Source organism: Lutjanus erythropterus, chromosome 4 (assembly GCF_056507025.1).
Source record: "Lutjanus erythropterus isolate fLutEry1 chromosome 4, fLutEry1.hap2, whole genome shotgun sequence".
Taxonomy (NCBI): Eukaryota; Metazoa; Chordata; class Actinopteri; order Lutjaniformes; family Lutjanidae; genus Lutjanus; species Lutjanus erythropterus.
The window spans coordinates 47516312-47536299 of record NC_139320.1 but is presented as its reverse complement, the minus strand read 5'-3'; the positions used below and the strand labels follow the sequence as shown (position 1 = coordinate 47536299).

The window sequence follows — 19988 nt, the reverse complement described above, 5'->3', positions numbered from 1 at the left end:
CTACACAGATATTTATGACAAGCAGGTCATAAAATCAATTTCCAAGCAAATAAAGCAGATAACACCAACCCAGATATAATCAGCGCTCGTTCACGGCTTGCAATGATAGTCATCCAGTCTGGATCCAGTGAGTAAACATGTAAAACCTTGTCCGTCTGAGTCACTTTCAATCAGGTCTCGGTTTTGATCACAGATGAGAAGAAACATACAAAATGCCCTTTTCATTCCAACCTGATTCCTGCTCTTAAATCTGTCATAATAAAAATCGATCGCGATGAATCTTGCTTGTCCCGGAAGTTCGTTTTAAGTTATGACAACGAACCCGACTACCAAAGATCACGGAGAAAATGCGCCAAAACAGGAAGTCTTCAGATCTTTTATTTGTTTTTAACAAGAAAAGTCATTAATTTAAAATCCTCCTTAAGTAAAAGTATGGAAGTATTATAATCAAAATGTACCTACATATAAAAAATATCTTTACAAAAAAGTACTTATTTTGAGTATTATATTTTTTGTTATCAGATTATTAATACAGATGAATAAATGCACATGTAGTTTTCAGTGGAGTTGGTTTTACTTCAGTAATTTAGTGCGGTGGTCGCCAACCGAGGGATCAACCCCACCAGATAAATCTGAGGAGCTCTGAGATGATTAATGGGAGAGGAACAAAGAAAGATCCAAGTTCTGATACACACATTTCTAATAATATTTTTAAACTTTCTACTGGTGCTGGAAATCCTTGTTAACCTTCGAATTTTAATGTGGTGTTTTCAAGGTTTGAAAAGTGCTTGAAATTGTAATCGCTTTACTCTCATAATAAGTCACTTGTTGTGTTTCCCTTTAATATGTCACCCTTTTGTACAAGTCTATCATGAAAGATGGCTTAAAGGAATAGTTCACCCAAAAATGAAAATCCAGTCATTATCTGCTCACCCCAATTGAAGTTTTCAAATGGAAAAAACTACCGAAAAATAAATAAATAAAATGCGTCCAAACAGCTCATCTGGCGTAATCCAAGTCTCCTAAAGCCCCGACATGCTGTTCACTCGCGCGCGCAGTCCGTCACACCCAGTTCAGACAGTGTGCACGCACACGTGAATGTGGATCCAAGCTAAGGATCGGCAGTGAAGATTTAGGCTTAAAACATGGTGTAATTTTTTAAGTTTGAAAACTCATCGCCATTCAGTTACATCGTTCGGGAGATTCTGCAACACTGTTTTCCTGTGAAAAACTAAACCTGGTCTTCAATCAGTATGAGGGTGATTAGATAATGACTGAATTTACATTTTTGGGTGAACTATCCCTTTAATTTTGGTTGTTTGGAGCACGGTAAAACCTAACTGCACATGATGAAGGAATGAAATAATAATTTTGAGTATATGTAAATATGTAATTTACTACAGTAAAGTGCTGGACATTTTGTCAGGTCCCTGCCTGATAACCAGGGAAAAAATATAGAGTAAACAAAATGATTTTTTTTTTTTATCATGTTAACCCTTGTTTCACTAAAATTCAGCTTGAATCCTTTTTTTTTTTTATCAGGTGTTTTCCCCATTCATTAAAGATTGATTTAAAAATGTGTGGGTGGGGGTGCATGAATTTTTTCAGCTACTGAAGGGGAGCCTGTCACAAAAATTTGGGAGCTACTGCTCTAATCTCTTCTATTTTCAGTGACATATAAGATAATGTGGTCTCTTGAAGAGGTATTTAAGGGGCGGAGAGTTGTAAATTGTATTTTATAAACTGATCCTGTTTGTTTTTTACCGTAAAATGTTAATTTACAAAGTAACTAGTGACTAAAGCTGTCAAACTATACTTAGTTACTTTCCATCCCTTCAAAAGACACTGCACAATTTGCAACAGGTGACATATTCAAGCACAGGGCTCCAAATCCCACATGACCCCAGACAGGTGGGATCTCAGACCAAAAAACTATTTTATGTTTAAACTTTATCCTGTAAGTCAAACTCTGAGCTTTTGTTAACCATGACAATACGATCAGAAATTGTAAACAAAACACAACTAGTTACATCTTCAACATTGACACTGACATTTATTTGTTGGCTCTCTTCTAAGTTCTGCCAATAACTGACTCATAAACAATCACATAATTTGCATGCTTGGCAGATGTTGCTGCACAGGTTGAGAGCGTGACGGCAGCACGTGACTCCTGAGCAGTGGTGTGAGGTTGCTTGAATGGAGCATCTGGTCAGCATTAATATCAAAACACGCTTATTTTCTTCATATTGAGCAGAGAATAATTATATTGGGTTTGACCAACATGATTATTGAAGACAGAAACAGAAAGTTTTCCCCCTACAGTTGCTGATAACCAGTATTTAGTGCCAGCAGCAATTTACCATCACAGATAAAGCAAGAATATATGAGTTATGAGTTAATAAAAGAAAAGAAAATGAAGAAAGATTTCTTAAATTTGTTGATTTTAAGATGTTTGACATATCCAAACTATTTAGGTTTCTGGAACAGTTTATATTTCAAATGTGGTGCTGGAAGAAGTATGCAGGTCCTTAAAGCTGGGGTAGGCAGTTTATTTTTACTGTCACTGGGCAAGAAATCCATAATAACTTTTCAGCATTATGTAATTCAGGTTCTCTGAGAGAAAACTACACTTCTGCTCCTCCTCTTGGCTGTGTTTCAGGCGTTACAATATCTATCCCATGCCGGGAGACTCTGGCCAATCACAGGTCTTTTCAGAGAGAAAATGTGCGTTAGCTCCTCTGCCTACAGCAGTGCATGGTTCAAAACCCATCGTGGCTCCACAGGGAGATTTGGGCTTGTTATTTTTCATGTGGTGAAGAGGCATGATGACAAACAGTGGGGAATAAGTGCTCAGTGCAAGCTTGGACAGTGGTGTGTGTGTGTGTGTGTGTGTGTGTGTGTGCATGTGGTGTACCTGCTTTTCATTGCAGGCTTACCTTAACTTCACTCTATTGGCCACATGGCTACAAAACGGGCAAACATGGCCAGCTACGTTGTCTCAGGGTCACCAGTGAAGTATTGACGTCAGTGAGTGCTGTTGTGAAGAGTCAGCGATCATGTATCGATGGTTAAGGTTGGGTACCGTTCATACTTGGACCTCTATGGTACAGAAACTGGTACCTGGATTTTGGTACCCAATGATACCTTTTTTCGTCCAAACTTCTCAATTTCAGCGCTGTAATTTATTTTGAACATTCTAGTACTTATTTAGTCGTTTTACAAAGTGCATGAAATAAAAAACCTCCCTCTCCCCTCTCTCTTGTAACCATGACAACGCTGTTGTTTATATTGCAGAGGAAGCACATGTGATTTCCTTTCTCGTATGTTGTTGTCATCGTTACCACAGCTGTGTTTGAATATCCTTCTGTAATATTTCCCCTTTAATAGGTTTTTGACATCTCACTCACTGTTGTGGCGTACATACCATGTTGGTGAGCTTCTGAGGCAGCCAGGGGCTGATTGACGGCTAACGCTAGTAAATACGTTAAACTAGAGAAGACAGTGAAAGCCGGCCAGTTATCTCCCGTAACAACTTATCCAAGCTCATTAATCCCGTAAAGGTGCCAGTGAGGTTACTGATGCTCGCTCCGCTCTGTGAGTAGAACAAGCCGCTGCACGCTCTAACCCAACCCTGGCTGCAAAAAAGACAGGGTTAAATAAAACTAGAAACTGGCAAGTCCACTGTCCACATGGCATGGAAATTGTGGTTTGACGGGAAGCGAACGTGGCAAGACAAAAACCTAAGACTGGTTGGCAAGTCACCGCGTCATTGGAGCGCTAAAAAATATCGAGGCCTTCTCAATGTTGATTTGTAGTACCTCATGCCTGGCACGCAGTGACAAGTGCCACCTTCATCTGAAAATAACTTGAAGCCTCACACCACTTCCTAACTAGAACTCTGTAGATGAGTAAGTGAAGTTATTCATTCATAACTAACATCATTTTCTTCAGTCAGCCTTGTTTCTATATAATTGGATGACAGATTAGTCACTTGTAACTCCTAACAGCGCCGTATTTTCCTTCCAAACCTCACTGTTTTTGATGATATTCCCATAAAAACTTCTCGATCTTGTCCTCCCTGTTGACTCCTTTGATGATGGGAAACTGTAATGTCAAGGATGTCCATATCACATTAACCACAATGAGCGCTTTTTCAAAGAAGCGACAGTCGCTGAGCCTGTTCGGGCGCCTTTGAGAAGACGAGTGAGGGGGACCGGGATCTCGGCGAGAGGTTTAACAGGGCAACCGACTCGTTGGTTTGGTTTGAAGGGCTTAGCGAAATGGCACAGACAGAAAAAAGAGAGGAGGACAATGTAAAAATATTAAATTTTAAGTAAAGATACCTGCATTTAAAAAAGTTAGTGACAATGTTCCCACTCCTAAATATTTCAACTGTTTCAACTCAAGCTCTGCCAGGACCCTCCATCCTTCATTAACAAACACTTCCAAATATCAGTTATAAACTATTTATTTAATTATGCATCCATTAATTTTCACTTTACACTTTCCTAAATACATGTGTGGTTGTAATTATTATTATTACACCTCTTATCATTCAATACACACATACTATAAAAGACCCCTGCCCAAATGACAATACAATATCATTATAAGAAAATTTAAGAATATTTGTATTGCATTATTTATTATTTTTAAATATTTTAAATATTTTTAAATTGCTTTCTGTTTTCAGCTGTTTTGTTTGTTTGTGGTTTGTGTGTCCTTGTGTATTTTGTCTCAGTCTCATCATCATTGGTTTTTCTGTAAAATCACAATCGTTTTTGTGCAAAAAAAAAAGTTAAAAATGTTAAAAATTCTAATCAACAAAATGAGCTTATGTATCAAAGGTAAGAGTAATGCTGGGTAGACCATCTGAGGGGGTGTCCCACTTGTAAACCTGCCGTCTCCCATGCATCTCCATCCTGTAGCAGCATAGAGAGTGCAGGAGGATGAGGTTAACCCTAACCCTAACCCTAACCCTGTTCAGTTGAATACGTCAGTCTACCCGACTTAATACAGAACTAAAAGAGCCGTTCATGATTCAGTTCACTACTGACAGACAAACAAAACGAACCAGGTTACAACCGCTGACCTCATCAGTGCTCCCTCTGGGCCGTCGCCCCCCCCCGTTAAAAATCAACAAATCAACTACTGTCGAGAACAATGCATCAAAATTTAAAAGATGATTACGTGTTTTGTCTGTGAAGTCTTTCTCTAAAGTGAATAGTAGTTGTCAAGTAAATTGTTATAATAACCACAAGATATTACACATTGTAAAATGAAAAAGTTGAGAAAATTCAAAATTGCAAGACAAACTCAAAACTTTTTAAGTTTTGAAAATGTTTTACCAGCTTATAATGGTTGAGATAATTTACTTTTCTTCTTTAGACAAACTGGAATCTTTAAGTTTTAGGAATCCCCCAAAAGGGATTGAGGTGAAAGTGAATAATGGACAGTGAATATTTTCAGTTGACCCTTCACTAAGCCCCACCTCCAAACAGCAACTATCCAATCATAGCTTAGCGACTGTAACTAAGGCTGTCAAGCTTTGCATTTCTCTACATGTTGAAGTGGTGCGCAGGAGGCTCTGAGAAGAGCGATACTCTGTTTCATGAATCTGGACGGTGGCAAACTCTCAAAAATATGAAAAACAAGAGCACGTGTCTTTATCTGCATAACATAAGGTGCGAACGTCTGGCTAATCTGGCTAACTAACGCAGTCTTACTAGCTGCAGTAACTTTACCTCCAGCTTGTCTTGTTAGACACCACTGCATCTGTATTTGTTCTGTGGGGGTTTGAGGAGGAGGATGTGGGCTGGTGCAGAATCAAAGTGGGTTGACGATGATGCGTCTCTCTCTTGCTCGCTGTCTCTGGTCTAAACCCGGTTAGCTTAGCTCCTATCCAGGCTGCCTTCCACAGCCGTTTTTCTTCTGGTCCAGCTGGGTGACCACTGATCAAGTCCCTGTGCTTCTTTTTCCAACCTTCATGAGTGTATTTCTGTCATCTATCATGTAGATACACCTGCCGTATTTCACCATCAGACCAATGTTTGCTGAGACGTAAGCTAGCTTTAGCCTCTTTTAGCATTAACGTTATATCATGTACGTGTTTGTTTAGTTTGTTTCAAAATAAAAAAGATTTTGAGTTTCATTCAAAACTCCAAAATCTAGTGAAGGCAGTTGCCTTTTTTTTTTTTTTTTATTTAATATTTATTTATTTATTTATTTTACAGTGCAATAATTCCCTCTAAAATGTAGTGGAGTAGATGTAGCGTCAAATGCTAATATTTAAGTAAAGTACAAGTAATCTAAAATTGTATGTAAATGTACTTACATTTCATCACTGCCAAGTGGCTGTAGTGTCATCAATGCTCATATATCTATGAGGTGATATCTGTAATATTAAAACTGAAACAAATGTGTAAAGTTAAAGAGTTGCAAGTGCAGTCAACATGCTCAAATTGTGTGTGTGTGTGTGTGTGTGTGTGTGTGTGTGTGTTTTAAATTTCCAAATTAGCAATGGATGCATGGTCATCCAGCATAAAAAATGAATGAATGAATAAATAAAAATGTTTCTATCCCACTATGTTAGAATAATGTTCTATATATCAGTCTATTAAATACATTTCCTGCAGTGTTTCTCATCAATTATTAAAGCAGGTTTTCACAACAGCTTCACTGATCATTCCTTCAGCATGTTGGCTTCCATCAGAGTGTTGACAGCAATTGCGCTGAACCACAGTCTAGAACAACAAACAGCAAGTTTTGACTCATGCATTCATCACATTACTGATAGACGGCCAAATATTAACGGCGCGTATGACAGGTTAAAGTATAGGCTGACATTTTTCATTTTTTTTTAAAACAAAACAGAATTACAGGAATAAAAATCTGTTTCGTTGGAACCTGACAAATGTATACAAACACTTGTATATTTGTGAACCTGTACTGTACGATCACGAAACACCTTGGAAACACTAAAAAAAAGTCCTATGTTTTGTGGATAATATGTCATACATCTCCTGCTGCATGTTCTGCTCAGCATCGCTAAAATCATAATACACTTATTCCATAATGTGCAAAAAGTAATCATGTACTGTATGGGTTTAACCAACATGAATGATTAGTTTCTAATAAATATAATTGCTCTGAAAACTACATTAAAACAAGAATAAATAATCAGTCATTCCCATTTCACTGTGAAGTTGCATTAAAGTGACAAAGCAGATGGTTCTACTCGATTAGTCGTGTCAGTCAGAGAGTTTCCATCTCTCACAGCTGTGATAACATTCTTAAAAAAGCAAAGATTAACAATTTATACCACTTCATTCACTTACTTGAAGGAGCTTTGGAGGGCTGGGTGCTGAAAGGTAAAAAGGAACATTGAACAAGATTTAAGCATTAATCTAGTTTTTAATTAACCATAATTACCACCTCAGCAATGCTCTTTGTAACCCAGCCAGTCAGGGATCCACTGTTCTTGTTGTTTTAAGTTCTTTAAGAGGCATCTTGGCACTGCAGCGTGAAATATCATGATTGCAGAGGTGGGAAATAACTGAGCACTAAGTAGATTTTTCAGGTATCAGTATTAGTTTTTCTGGAAAACTTTTACTTTTACTCCTTACTTTTGAACACAAATATCTGGACTTTCTACTCTTTACATTTTGAAAACAGGCTGGTGCTGCTACACTTCAATGCATTTGAGGAGGATTATTGATTTTTTATTTTTATTTTGTGTCATTGTGCACAGCCTTCATAACATCGAGACAGACGTCAGCCTAATTAGATCTGGCAGTAACAGTAACAGTTAATGTCACTACCACAGATGTAACAAGACGAAGAAGACGCAGCAAGATGAAAAATGACGTAAAAGACAACAAGGCAAAAAACAAACAAACAAAAAAAAAACATGTATGACAAAAAAAAATAACAGGATAAAAGAGACGTAATGCACTAAAAACTGTGCAAAAGATGTAAAATGACAAAAGATGCAACAAGACAAAAAAACATATAAGATGAAAAGGATGAAAAAAGATGATATCGACTCAGAGGGGAGACTCAACTGTGAAGAAAAACTGAGGTTCAGTTAGCTTTGCACAGAAACAGCTGCTAGAAATGTCCTCCAGACTTTTTACTTTTATACTTTGAGTACATTTCAACAGTGGTGGAAAGAGTACTGAAAATCTGCAGTCAGGTACAAGTACTGTTACATTGCTAAAATATTACTCAGTTACAAGTAAAAGCACTGGTTTTAGAAATATACTTAAGTAAAAGTACAAAGTATTTGACACAAGTATTAGTTACTTTTACCTGTTGATGTCACAGTCAAATCTCTTGCAAATTTTGTGTACTTTCTGAACCAATTGTTGAACATGCTGATAATGGATTAGTCGTTTTTTTTTTTTTTTGTCATTTTAAATCAAAATTTAATTTTCTTTATTCAACAAATGGCTTCATCAGACAAAACAATGTCAAATGAGGTGCAGTTACTGCCACGACTATTGAATAAATATCCACAAATACATTTTTAATTTACTTAAATTCTTAACAGCAATTAAATGATTAATGATTAATCATTAACATCCTTACTCCAAATATGTGTTGCTGCAGCATTTGGTTTTGTTTTTCGTTCATATGTCCTGGTTTTCATTGGTCCGTTTGCGATCAGATCACCTGATTGGCCATTAAAATGCAGATGAAACATTTGGATATTAATTCAAATTGTAATCAGTACTCAATTATGACTTTAAAAGTAACTAAGTAGATTACATCTTGCAATGCATACTGAAGTACGAGTAAAAGCACAGGCTTGAAAATCTACTTATAAAAGTACAAGTATCCCAAAAAACTACTTAATTACAGTAATTTGAGTATTTGTAATTAGTTACTTCCACCCCTGCATTTCAGAGCCTGTACTTTTTTCACTTTTTCTTGAATAAAGAAGTTGAATCAGTACTTCTACTCTTACTCTTTTTTTGTTTTTTTTACATAACTATCTGTAGTTATTGAATACACAATGAGTGGAACATTAAAAGATACACACAATTTAAAACACTGTGTAAGCAGCTAAATGAACCATTAATGATGCAATAATCCATCTGATTTCTGGAATTCTAGCTTCAGTAAAAGCTGTTTGATATTGCATACATGATTTTTGAAACTCTTTTTATTTTTCAAAGAAAAAACATTTTTCAAATGTGCTCTTTAGTGTTGCTCTACCATCACATGCCTGTATCTTCACACAGAGAACCACTCCTAAGATTTTATTGGCAGTAACGTCTCATGGTAGCCAAGGAATGTGAAGTGGACACGTCTTACTACCCCGTCAACTCATGAACAAGGGCAGCATTGTTTATACTGTAGCAAAGACACTCTTTATTTTCAGAAATAGTCTCTACAGGATATACGGGTACAAATACAAAATAATAACACGCATGTCGCCTCTATGTATCCTCACAGTTGAACCATTTACTGCTTTTTTTGCTCGTACACCATCTGTACCTCTGATGTATTTAACATTATATTCAAGTCACAGAGCCACAGTGTGCGTCAGACGTCTGAAAAATAAATGCCTGGTGATCTTTGAAAAATCCAGGACAAAGTAATCTTTAAAGAAATATTCCATCTGCTGCACAATAACCTAACCTAACTGATAATGCCTTTTTAAGGTTTTGGGTGCACTGCACAAATTGAACAGGTATAATTTCTGTGTCTGATCATTGTTTGAATAAAGACTTAGAGGCGTGGAAAACAAGTTTCTATTATGCAACAGACTGAATATTTTTTTAATCCAGGTGATTAGAAGAGGCTTTAATGGGTCTGTAAATGCCTTCAGGACAAAAGCATTCTTACACAACTGGGCTTTTTCACTGGAAAAGTGGATGCTTGGCACACAACATCTGTACATGTTAAACCTGTGCATCAACTGGTCATTTAGGAGGCAGGCACCGCATTTACACCTGGTATTAAGATGTGATCTGTATCTGGGTGCTTTACTCAGGTAAGGAAAAACATATTAATGCAAAATGTAAATCCTATGTGATCAGAATGTGATCAAATGTTCTTGGACACATCTGGAGGAAGTCTGGTTGGCATTGTGTTTGGATGTTAGGCTGGTGTAAACACAATCTGTACAACAATCTGAATAATGTTTCCGGAAACAGATCACATTTTAATACTGGGTGTAAAATTACCAGAAGTGTTGACTTGAATCAGATGACTTGGAAAAAGGACTTACAATTTGACTTGGACACCAATGACCTGGCTGGTAAAAAATATGCTTGGCTTCTGGATTTTTCCACCTACTGGTGCCCTTAGTGGGTGAGTCAAACAGTTAATTCTGGACTCTTAAATTTAGTCTTTTCCAGCAACTTTTCTTATTTGGATAAACATAAATCTTTGAGTTTCAGAAACCCCACAAAATTTGTGAAAGTGGAATGAAACGTGAATGATGGTTAGATTTATCAGTTAAAACCATTTAGTTTTCTAGCAACAAAATGATGACAATATTCACAGCTCAGTGTGACCAATTTTTGAAATACATTTTATTTTGAGTTTCTAAAACTCAGACGTTTAATTTTACCTAAAGAGGAAAAGTAAATTATCTCAACTAAAGATTATAGGTTGGGAAAACTTTTTAAAGTTTATTTCAAATGTCAAAAATTTGTTACAGTATGTTGCCTTGAAATTTTGAGTTGTCTCCACTATTTCTTTTAAGTGTTACGTTTGTTGAAGACAGCATTAGGACTTGTTTAGACCTTGAGACTCAGGGCCCTATCTTACGCCCGGCGCAAAGCCAATGCGCCGCCAGCGCAAGTGATTTTGCTATCTTACGCCAGCGCAAGTGCCATTTTTGCCATGTGGGTAAGATAGCAAACGCACTTGCGCTGGGTCTGTGCCGCTGTGGGCGGGAGGTCTAAGCATGAAGGCAAAACGAAGGCGTGGCCGGGCGCGTTTGCTATCTTGTGCTCAGCGCATTGGAGTAAAACGGCTTGTGCCTTAGGGTCGTGTCTTGTGCTGATCGAAAGCAAGCGGGAGGCGCAATGGATTTAATTTATTCAAGGCGTGTCCAAATCCACCTTTGCCGTCTTGTGCCAGGGGCAGGAGTGAAATTTTGCCCTGCTCCGCCCTTTGCGCCACCAGCGCAAAGCGGGATACACCTATCAGGTGTGCCCAAGTGCCCTCATTAATTCACAGGCGAGTTTAGGCCGAACACGCAATAAACCAATCAGAAAGTCAGCTCTCATCACCTTTTAAGAGGCAGGTGCCCAGCAGCGCAAGCAGAGGCAGCATGACGGCGGATTTACCAGGAGGAAACAAAGAGAAAAGATTTACAAAGCAAGAATACAGATGTCATGGTTCGAGAAGAGAATGTGCAAGAGTACGCAATATATGGAGTCAGCATGACGTCTCCAAAACAGCTTCACGCTGAAATAGTTTACATTAACGCCTACAAAAACCAATACAATAAATATGAACTGCAAATGTCATGCAGATATGTAACTGGTTATGTTTTACATCGAAGCACCTTGAAATTGTGTTGTATTTTATAATTAATTATTAGCATCATCATCATTAATAATTTTACTGGCTGAGGAGAGGGGGAGAAAGATGGTGCAGTAGAGAGGGGAGGCGAACAGATCCAGTCCAGCCGCGAAGCTTCCCGGTTCCGCTGGCCCACCTGAGCCAGGTGGAGGAGCAGATACGCGGCTGTCTGTGCTCCTCCTTCTTCTCCTCTTCCACCTAACCCTCATCTCTCTCCTCTCATCCTCGCTCCTCTGTCCCGCTGCGAAACAAGTTGTTCTGTTCTGAAGTTTGGAGTGTGCAAAATTACGCACGGATCTATCCAACCAGCTCTGTTAGAAGCACACATAACTTTTTTCTCTGTTGGGCTGGAGTCCTGTGGTCAAATATAGTGTCTTGTATATTTTGTATGTTATAGATCATAACTGTTCAATCATTGTTTTTCTGGATCATAACAAACAGGCAGACACAAACACTACAGCTGCTCCAGCTGTCATGCTGACTCATCTGATAAAGACGATCAGACAGGTGTGATCACGGCCGTGCTCCCTTCGCAGGTCTATTTAGATTTATTAGGCTTTAAAATTATAATTATTTTCCTCTTTAGTGAGTTTATCTTTAATGACACATGCGCACACGGCTGTTTAACATTGATGAAAAGTGTTCTGTGATTGTGGAGATGTGTGTGCGCCTCAGCCAAGCGCGAGACACAGGAACGCTTTTAATTTCAATATTTTCATTTTATTGCTGATAAAAAAAATATGTTCGAATAACACTTAACTAATCCACACTCACGTGGGAGGAAGAGAATGACCATAAATTACTGTGTTTTGTGATTGTAAAGACGTGTGTGTGTTTCGGCCAAGCCCACCGGGTGCTATCTTGTGCTGAAAGACCACAGACTTTGCGCTTCGACCAGGTTTTGGCTGGTCTAAAGCGCAAGCGCGTTTTACTCCAATGCGCTGAGCACAAGATAGCAAACGCGCCCGGCCACGCCTTGGTTTTGCCTTCATGTTTAGACCTCCCGCCCACAGCGGCACAGACCCAGCGCAAACGCGTTTGCTATCTTACCCACATGGCAAAAATGGTACTTGCGCTGGCACAAGATAGCAAAATCACTGACTCCACAATCACCAAACACCTTAATTTACATGAGTCTTTATTCTCCACAGGAGTGTCGATTAGTGAAGTGTCCTTTGAACATATCTACCGGCAAAAAAGTGTAAATATTGAAGTTAATAGTGCAGGTATGTGTGTCTTGCCCTTGGCTGAGGTGCGTACACTCATCTCTACAATCACCAAACACCTTTCATTTATGTTTAAAAGTCGTGCACGCGCGTGTGTCTTTGAAGTTAATCTCACTAATAAGTACAACAGTACTATTATTATAATTATAAAGCCCAATAAATCTCAGCAGACCTGCAAACGGGATGACAGCTGTCAGATCGTCTTTATCAGATGAGTCAGTATGACAGGTGGAGCAGCTGTAGTGTTTATGTCTGCGTGTTTGTTATGATCCAGAAAAACAATGTTTAAACAATTATGATCTATAACATATAAAATACACTATATTTGACCGCACGAGTCCGGCCCAACCTGAGAGAAAAAGTTATTTGCGCTTCTATCAGAGCTGGTTGGATATATCTGTGCGTAATTTTGCGCACTTCAAATTTAAGAAACTCTCTCTGATTATTTCGCAGCGGGTCAGAGGAGCGAGGATGGGAGGAGAGAGATGAGGATTAGGTGGGAGAGGAGAATAAGGAGGAGCACGGACCGCCACATATCTGCTCCACCTGGCTCAGGTGGGCCAGCGAAAACCGGGAAGCTTCGCGGCGGGACTGGATCTGTTCGCCTCCCCTCTCTACTGCACCATCTCTCTCCCCGCTCCTCAGCCAGCAGAGTTAATAATGATCATGATGAAAATAATTAATTATAAAATCCAACATACTTTCAACGTTCTTCAGGTTAAAATATAAGCAGTTACATATCTGCATGACATTTGCGGTTCATTTATTGTATTGTTTTTTGCAGGCGTTAATGTAAAATAAATTATTTACACGTGAAGCTGTTTTGGAGACGTCATGCTGACTCCATATATCGCGTTTTCACTCCTCGAAACAGGAGATCTGTCTCCTGGCTTTGAAAATCTTTTCTCTTTGTTTCTTCCTGGTTAATCCGCCGTCATGCTGCCTCAGCTTGTGCTGCTGGCGCACCTCCCTCTCAAAGGTGATGAGAGCTGACTTTCTGATTGGTTTATTGCATGTTCGGCCTAAACTCGCCTGTGAATTAATGAGGGCACTTGGGCACACTGATAGGTGTATTCCGCTTTGCGCTGCTGGCGCAAAGGGCGGGGCAGGGCAAAATATCACTCCCGCCCCTGGCAAAGGTGGATTTGGACACGCCTTGAATAAATTAAATCCCTTGCGCCTTGCGCTTTCCACTTGCGCTTTCGATCAGCGTAAGATAGGGCCCTCAGAGTTTAGGACCTGTCAGTCTTGACCTGGGACTTGACGTGGAACCTCAGGGCAAACACTTGAGAAGTACAAATGACTTGCAAATGAGTTGGTGCCACCTCTCTAAACAGCCAAAATGATTAGTTTCCTTCAATAGTCTGGTTGATCTCTGTCACACACACACACACACACACACACACACACACACACACACACACACACACACACACACACACACACACACACACACACACACTCTTTCACTTACGGTAAGTGCATGCGTTCTGGCTGGTGGCAGCTTGTTTGTCAAGCAGATGAGAGGATTTGTTGCCACCGTGTTGAAAAGGCAGTTGCTCAACTTTCACCTTGACACTTTAGCCTCCTTTGATCTGAACAGAAAGAGCTACGATTGCTACTTCTTTCTCACACACACACACACACACACACATACAGGGGAGGTTGATCCCACTTTCTCTGCCTCAGCATTATTTGGCTTTACGTGACCTAGCAGCCATGGTTTGTTGGCAGTTTTAATGAGCTTGGTTTATGTCGGGGCTGAAGTTACCGTTACTGGAACCGAGGCCACGTGTCTGTCACCTCCGCTGGGATCAGATAACACTTCTTCACACTCAGTCGGATAAGCCCCTGCCCCATGTCCATCCACTAATGGGTTTTTGTTTTAACAAACAGGCACTGAGAACGAACTGTTCAGATTTACAGTAGAATAATGACTCAGTAGATATGATCTCAAAGGATCGGTGGCAAGAAGTCATTTGTCAAAACACTTGCGATATGCCTCCTGTCATGTTCCAACAGCAACATAGTCAGTCAATAGCAGATTAAAAGACAGCTTGATTTTTGTCAGAAGTTTTTTTGCCAGGCATGTGACCAAGTCATTGTTTTGCAAGCTGCAAGGAAGTCTCAAGTCTGCACTCAAGTCTGAAGCCAAGTCCTGAGCCTCAAGTTTCGAGTCCAACAAGTCATAATGCTCTCTTCACCGAATTTAAAGCTTTTTAACAACAGAGTTTTGACTTTTCTTTGTGCAACTTCAAATGTTGAATGAAGTTGGAAGTTGTTGCATCTCTGTCTGTAATTTTGACCTGCACATTTTGAATACTGTTTGTTGTTGTTGACCGCAGCGTAGTTTTTGTATGCGAATGACAGAGTCTTGACTTGCCGTTGGACTTGCTGGAGTTCATTTCTACATGCTTCGCTCCTGCAACTTGATTAGATGTTGTCAGATTGACTGAAACAAAGTGGATCTGGGGACTTTACCACTAATGTTAGCTGATTCACAAAATAAAGGGAAATAAAGTGATTCGTGGCACTCTTTTTAAATGACTTTTTCATCTTTGGGCTTGGGGCTTTCTTGCTGAGATGGTCAATACCACTCTAATGTCCATACAGTAAATATGAAGCTGAAGCCAACAGCTGATTAGCTTAGCTTAGCATAAAGACTGAAAACAGCTAACCTGATTCAGCAACAAAATCTGCCTACCAGCACCTCTAAATTTACATGAACAACACTTAATAGGTAGAGATTTTTAACTTTGGACAGACCCAGGGTACGTATGTTTCTAGTCTTTATGCTAAGCTAAGCTAGCCAGCGAACAAGAACATTTCCCAACATGTTGAACTGTTCTGATGGTGGAAATCATTACCCTTTCGGTTCTGGTTGATTTGGCAGTAACAGCATATAGATTCATTCTACAGGTCATATGGGAGCAGCCAAACAAACAACAAACTATTGTCATTTTTATAAAGATGTCCGGCAGTAATTGGTCTTTTTCCATCATTTCTAGAGCAACTGTGATCTGATTTTATGTTGCACACTGCATGTGGACAGCAGGTCAATTGGTTACCTTGCAGAAGTTGGAGGTGTGCAGCCTGTCGCATGCAGCTCTTCATCAAACAGCTCACTGTGGCTGCTCCCTCTTGTCCATTACTCCCTGCAATATTTCATTGTCAAAAAAATGTTGCTGTTGTTGTTGTCTTGTTATAGATGCATTTTTGATGAATAATAGCGATCAGTGTCAAGCTCACTGGCTACTTCATGATAAAAGTGTTTCACCAGTGAAATGCTTTTAATGTGAAGCTGCAGCAGAAGAAAGTTTTAGATTTGTATTCACAGTAACTTAACACAACATTCAGTTTGGAATACTGCAGATTCATAAATATTGCAATACGTTCATCAATGGGCCATAAGCTGTGTTACTTTGAATAGACTGCAACTTAAACATCTTTGTTATTTTTGTTATTTTTAGTTGATGAGCTACTAACAGAAACATGTCATCCATCACCTGTTGGACCAGTCAGTAATAAGATGCATCATCTGCCTGAGTTTGACTGAAGCTGAGCCAGAAAATGCCACTGACTAAGGATGGATGGTTGTCTCTCCCATATCAAATATATCTTGCTTTTTTTTTAATCTCCTCACAGGAGCAGATTTTGGTGCATGATGTCAGACTCCCCGCCATTTTACCCCAGTAGCAGCAGCAGCAGCAGCAGCAGCAGCAGTGGCAGCAAGTCTCAGGCATCAACCCCTCAGGCCAGCCTACACACCTGTGAGCCCTGTGGGACCCCCTGCCAGCAGATGGCAGAATCACAGGTACTCAGCTGCCTCAGGCCTCTCTGTTTAACCCTCAACACCTTCTTCAAATCAATTCCGACTCTGCTTTCAGCCATGTCTAACAGCTGTCTGTAGTCCAGACTTTAGTTTTTTTTTTTTAAAGAACAAGCTGTGTATCTCCCTTTTTTTAACAAAAAAACAAAAAAAAATAGATATCTGGATCTGGATTAAAAATCTTGTGAAGTCTTTGGTGAAGTACACTTATTTGTTATTAGTTAAAGAACAAAAGCATGTGAACATGAAAGGCGGAGACAGTTTGTTTACTGTGGCAGAGGAGTTTTTAGTGGCCTCAGGGGTTTACCAGTATACACCCTGACAACTCCTTTCTCTAGAAATGGGAGTGGAGTTATTTACAGACTGAGCCCAGACCTGACTGATTTATCAACGCCGTGTGTAGATTGTGATTTGCATATTACTTAGCACTTGTATCCTCTGATGATGTAACCACAGACTAAAGAGGGCAGGGACGTCTGCTTCACCCAGCAAGAGAACCACACCTGTGAAGCTGTGGGTAGGAGGCACAGCGCTGACGGGGCCCTCGGCTCAGGGCCAGGATCAACGCTCGGACGAGGGCTCGTTGATCCTGACCGCTTCCATCCGTACCATCGGCAGTTCAGCGACGGGGCGGTGACGGCCGCGGGTTGTCTGCAACAGTGCCCGTCCTCCTTTGGCTGCCTGCAGGAGGTGTGCAGCCCTGATACTTGTTCACACGCCTCGTGCAGCGAGGCGCCGACATCCTGGGACCAGTGCAACGGCAGCTTTCAGGTTTCTAGACTTATGGTACACTCGTTTTATCCTCATCAGCATCATCATCGACAAATTCTCTGCAGACACATTTACAGCATCACAAAAAGTGGCTTTCACTACTGGAGTTGTTAGCATGTCATTGTTGTTGTCCACTTGTAATCCCATGATGCCTTGAGTGGAGTGTCACAGGCTGTGTTCCTGTCTTTTCAAACAGTGTGTAATTGCTAACTCTTAGATGAAAGTGACGATATATCAATCAAAATCAGTTTATGTTAAATGATGCTACACAGTAAGCCCAAATCTGATTAGAATTTTTCTTAACCACATAAAAAAATCCACTGCAATATGGCACATGCATACAGTAATACATGCTGAATGGCTCCTCTAAACAATTTACTTCTATATTCTCATATTTTCAGAGTTCGTACCCTGAGCTTCCAGCTGTACCAGTGCAGCCCTGCTTCCTGTCTCAGAGCTATCCTTCCTACAGCTCATCGAGCCCTCTGCAACAGGTGAGTGAGTGGTGGATCAGTCATACAGGAATGGAGTAGGAGACCTGACATATCTGATGATGAATAAAAATGACTCAAGATAATGCCACCCAATTTGTTCCACAAGCAGCGACCTGCTCATGGTTTTATGGTAAAACAGATGACTCAGCAAAAGAAATGAAAGAAAAATGCCATGAATAATGGCTTTGAGTGACACGTCCGTCTTTATCGGTTTTCAGGTCATTATCTTTTCTGTTTGTTTTCTCCACAGGTGTCATCGAGGCCGTACCCTAACAATGACCAGTCCAACGGCTCAAAATATTCTCTCTCCACTCAATCACACCAGGAGAGCAGCACGCAGTCCCTCTTCCCAAAACCCATTTACTCATACAGGTAACACTGCGTCACATTTCACCTCATCACTAATATTTTTCTTGACTTTTATTAATGTGCAGAATTCATAAATGATCATGTTCAAATTAATCCAATGGCAATCGTTTTTCCTAAAACAAAATAAAATAAAAAAAAAGATAAGGAATTTCCATTGAATATGGTTGATGTACCTTAAATTTAAGGGCTTTGTTTGTGCTAAGCTTAGCATATAAATAATATTTTAATAATATAAAATAAAAATAAATAAATGATTAAACAGTTTCCTTTATAACTGCAGCATCTTGATCTTCATGGCTCTGAAGAACAGTAAATCTGGAAGCCTGCCAGTCAGTGAGATCTACAGCTTCATGACTGAACACTTTCCCTATTTCAAGGTATCACACAACTAATGTTGTCTTTGTCACATGCTGAATTTATGTAATGTCATGAAAAGAAAACCCCTCAGGATCATCAGCGTACAAGCAAGAAAAAACCTGTTCATTGAGAAGTACAACACTTTAACAACCCATACGCCTGTTCTAAACAAAACAGCAATCTACAGTATGTTTATGTTATATTATGTTAAGTAACTAGTAACTAGTAACTAGTAACTGTAACTAGTTCGCAAAACTTGAGGATTTTTGTTTTTCACCTATTCTAAATTTTTTTTAATCTAAATCAACGTTAGCCGGCTGTAGCACTGACAGCCTGTTTTTAGCAGCCTGTATTTTAACTCACAGATCTTAACTGTTTGGTAACCATGGTAACAGTTAGGCTCTGTTTTAGGAAAAAAGTCATTGCACATTAATCAATTAGTCAATTTTCCTATCCTCACTAAATTAGGAAATGTGTTTAAAAAAGTCATAAATGACCTCTCCCATAACCAACAAGCTGTCCTAACTTTCACTTTTCCACCTGTAGTAACTACCATACTAACTCATTTTCTGTAGTTTGCACTAACAGTACTGTTAGCTAACAGCAGCTAAGGGCAGAGTTTGCTAACTTCAGCTAATGGTAGCATTTGCTCACAGTAACTAATGGTAGCGCTCTCTGACAATGGTAGTGACCATTAACAGTAGCTAACAGTAGGGACTAACACTAATTAATGATAGTATTAGCTAACAGTAGCTAATGTGGTATTCTCTCACAGTATTTAATGGTAGTGCTCACTGACAGTGTGTTCATTAAAAATAGCTAACGTTAGTATTTGCTCACAGTAGCTAATGGTAGTGTTCACTAACAATACTTGTGGTATTGTTCAGTAACAGTAGACAACAGTAGTGTTCACTAACAGCAGCTAATGGTAGGGACTAACACTAACTAATGGTAGTGCTCACTAAGAGTACCTTATGGGGACGTTTGCTGACAGAAGCTAATGGTCATATTTGCCAACAGTAGCTAATGGTAATTATAGTAACTAATTGTATTGTTTGCAAATGATAGCTAATGATAGCATTCTCTAACAGTAGATAATAGTAGAGATAGCCAACCGTAGCCAACAATAGTGTTAGCTAATTTGTTTAATCTGTGCAGCTGGTCCTTTATTACTTTTGGACCTGTCTACCGATGTTACCAAAACCTTTAACTCATCTTTCCTGTAGTTAAATTCCTTTTTTTGCTCCATTTTTGTATTTATCAATGTAACATATGTTTCAGTGAGAAAAAACAATGGCCATAAAGTTCAGCGAGATAAGAAAAAGCCTATCTGATACACTGGAAGTTCATGTAATGTGGCCACTGATTTCTGTTGCTCCTGTTTAGCTGGTTGAGATG

General features: G+C 39.4%; 1 protein-coding gene across 1 annotated transcript in view; it reads left to right on the top strand.

Moving 5' to 3' along the window:
• foxn1 (forkhead box N1) overlaps positions 1-19988 on the top strand; it is a 32700-nt gene that overhangs the window by 1849 nt on the left and 10863 nt on the right. Inside the window, exons 2-6 of the mRNA XM_084716645.1 lie at positions 16416-16584; positions 17056-17370; positions 17772-17864; positions 18115-18236; positions 18514-18610. Of these exons, the coding sequence (XP_084572771.1) occupies positions 16432-16584; positions 17056-17370; positions 17772-17864; positions 18115-18236; positions 18514-18610 (780 nt within the window). The 5' untranslated portion in view covers positions 16416-16431. The remainder of the gene's footprint in view (positions 1-16415; positions 16585-17055; positions 17371-17771; positions 17865-18114; positions 18237-18513; positions 18611-19988) is intronic.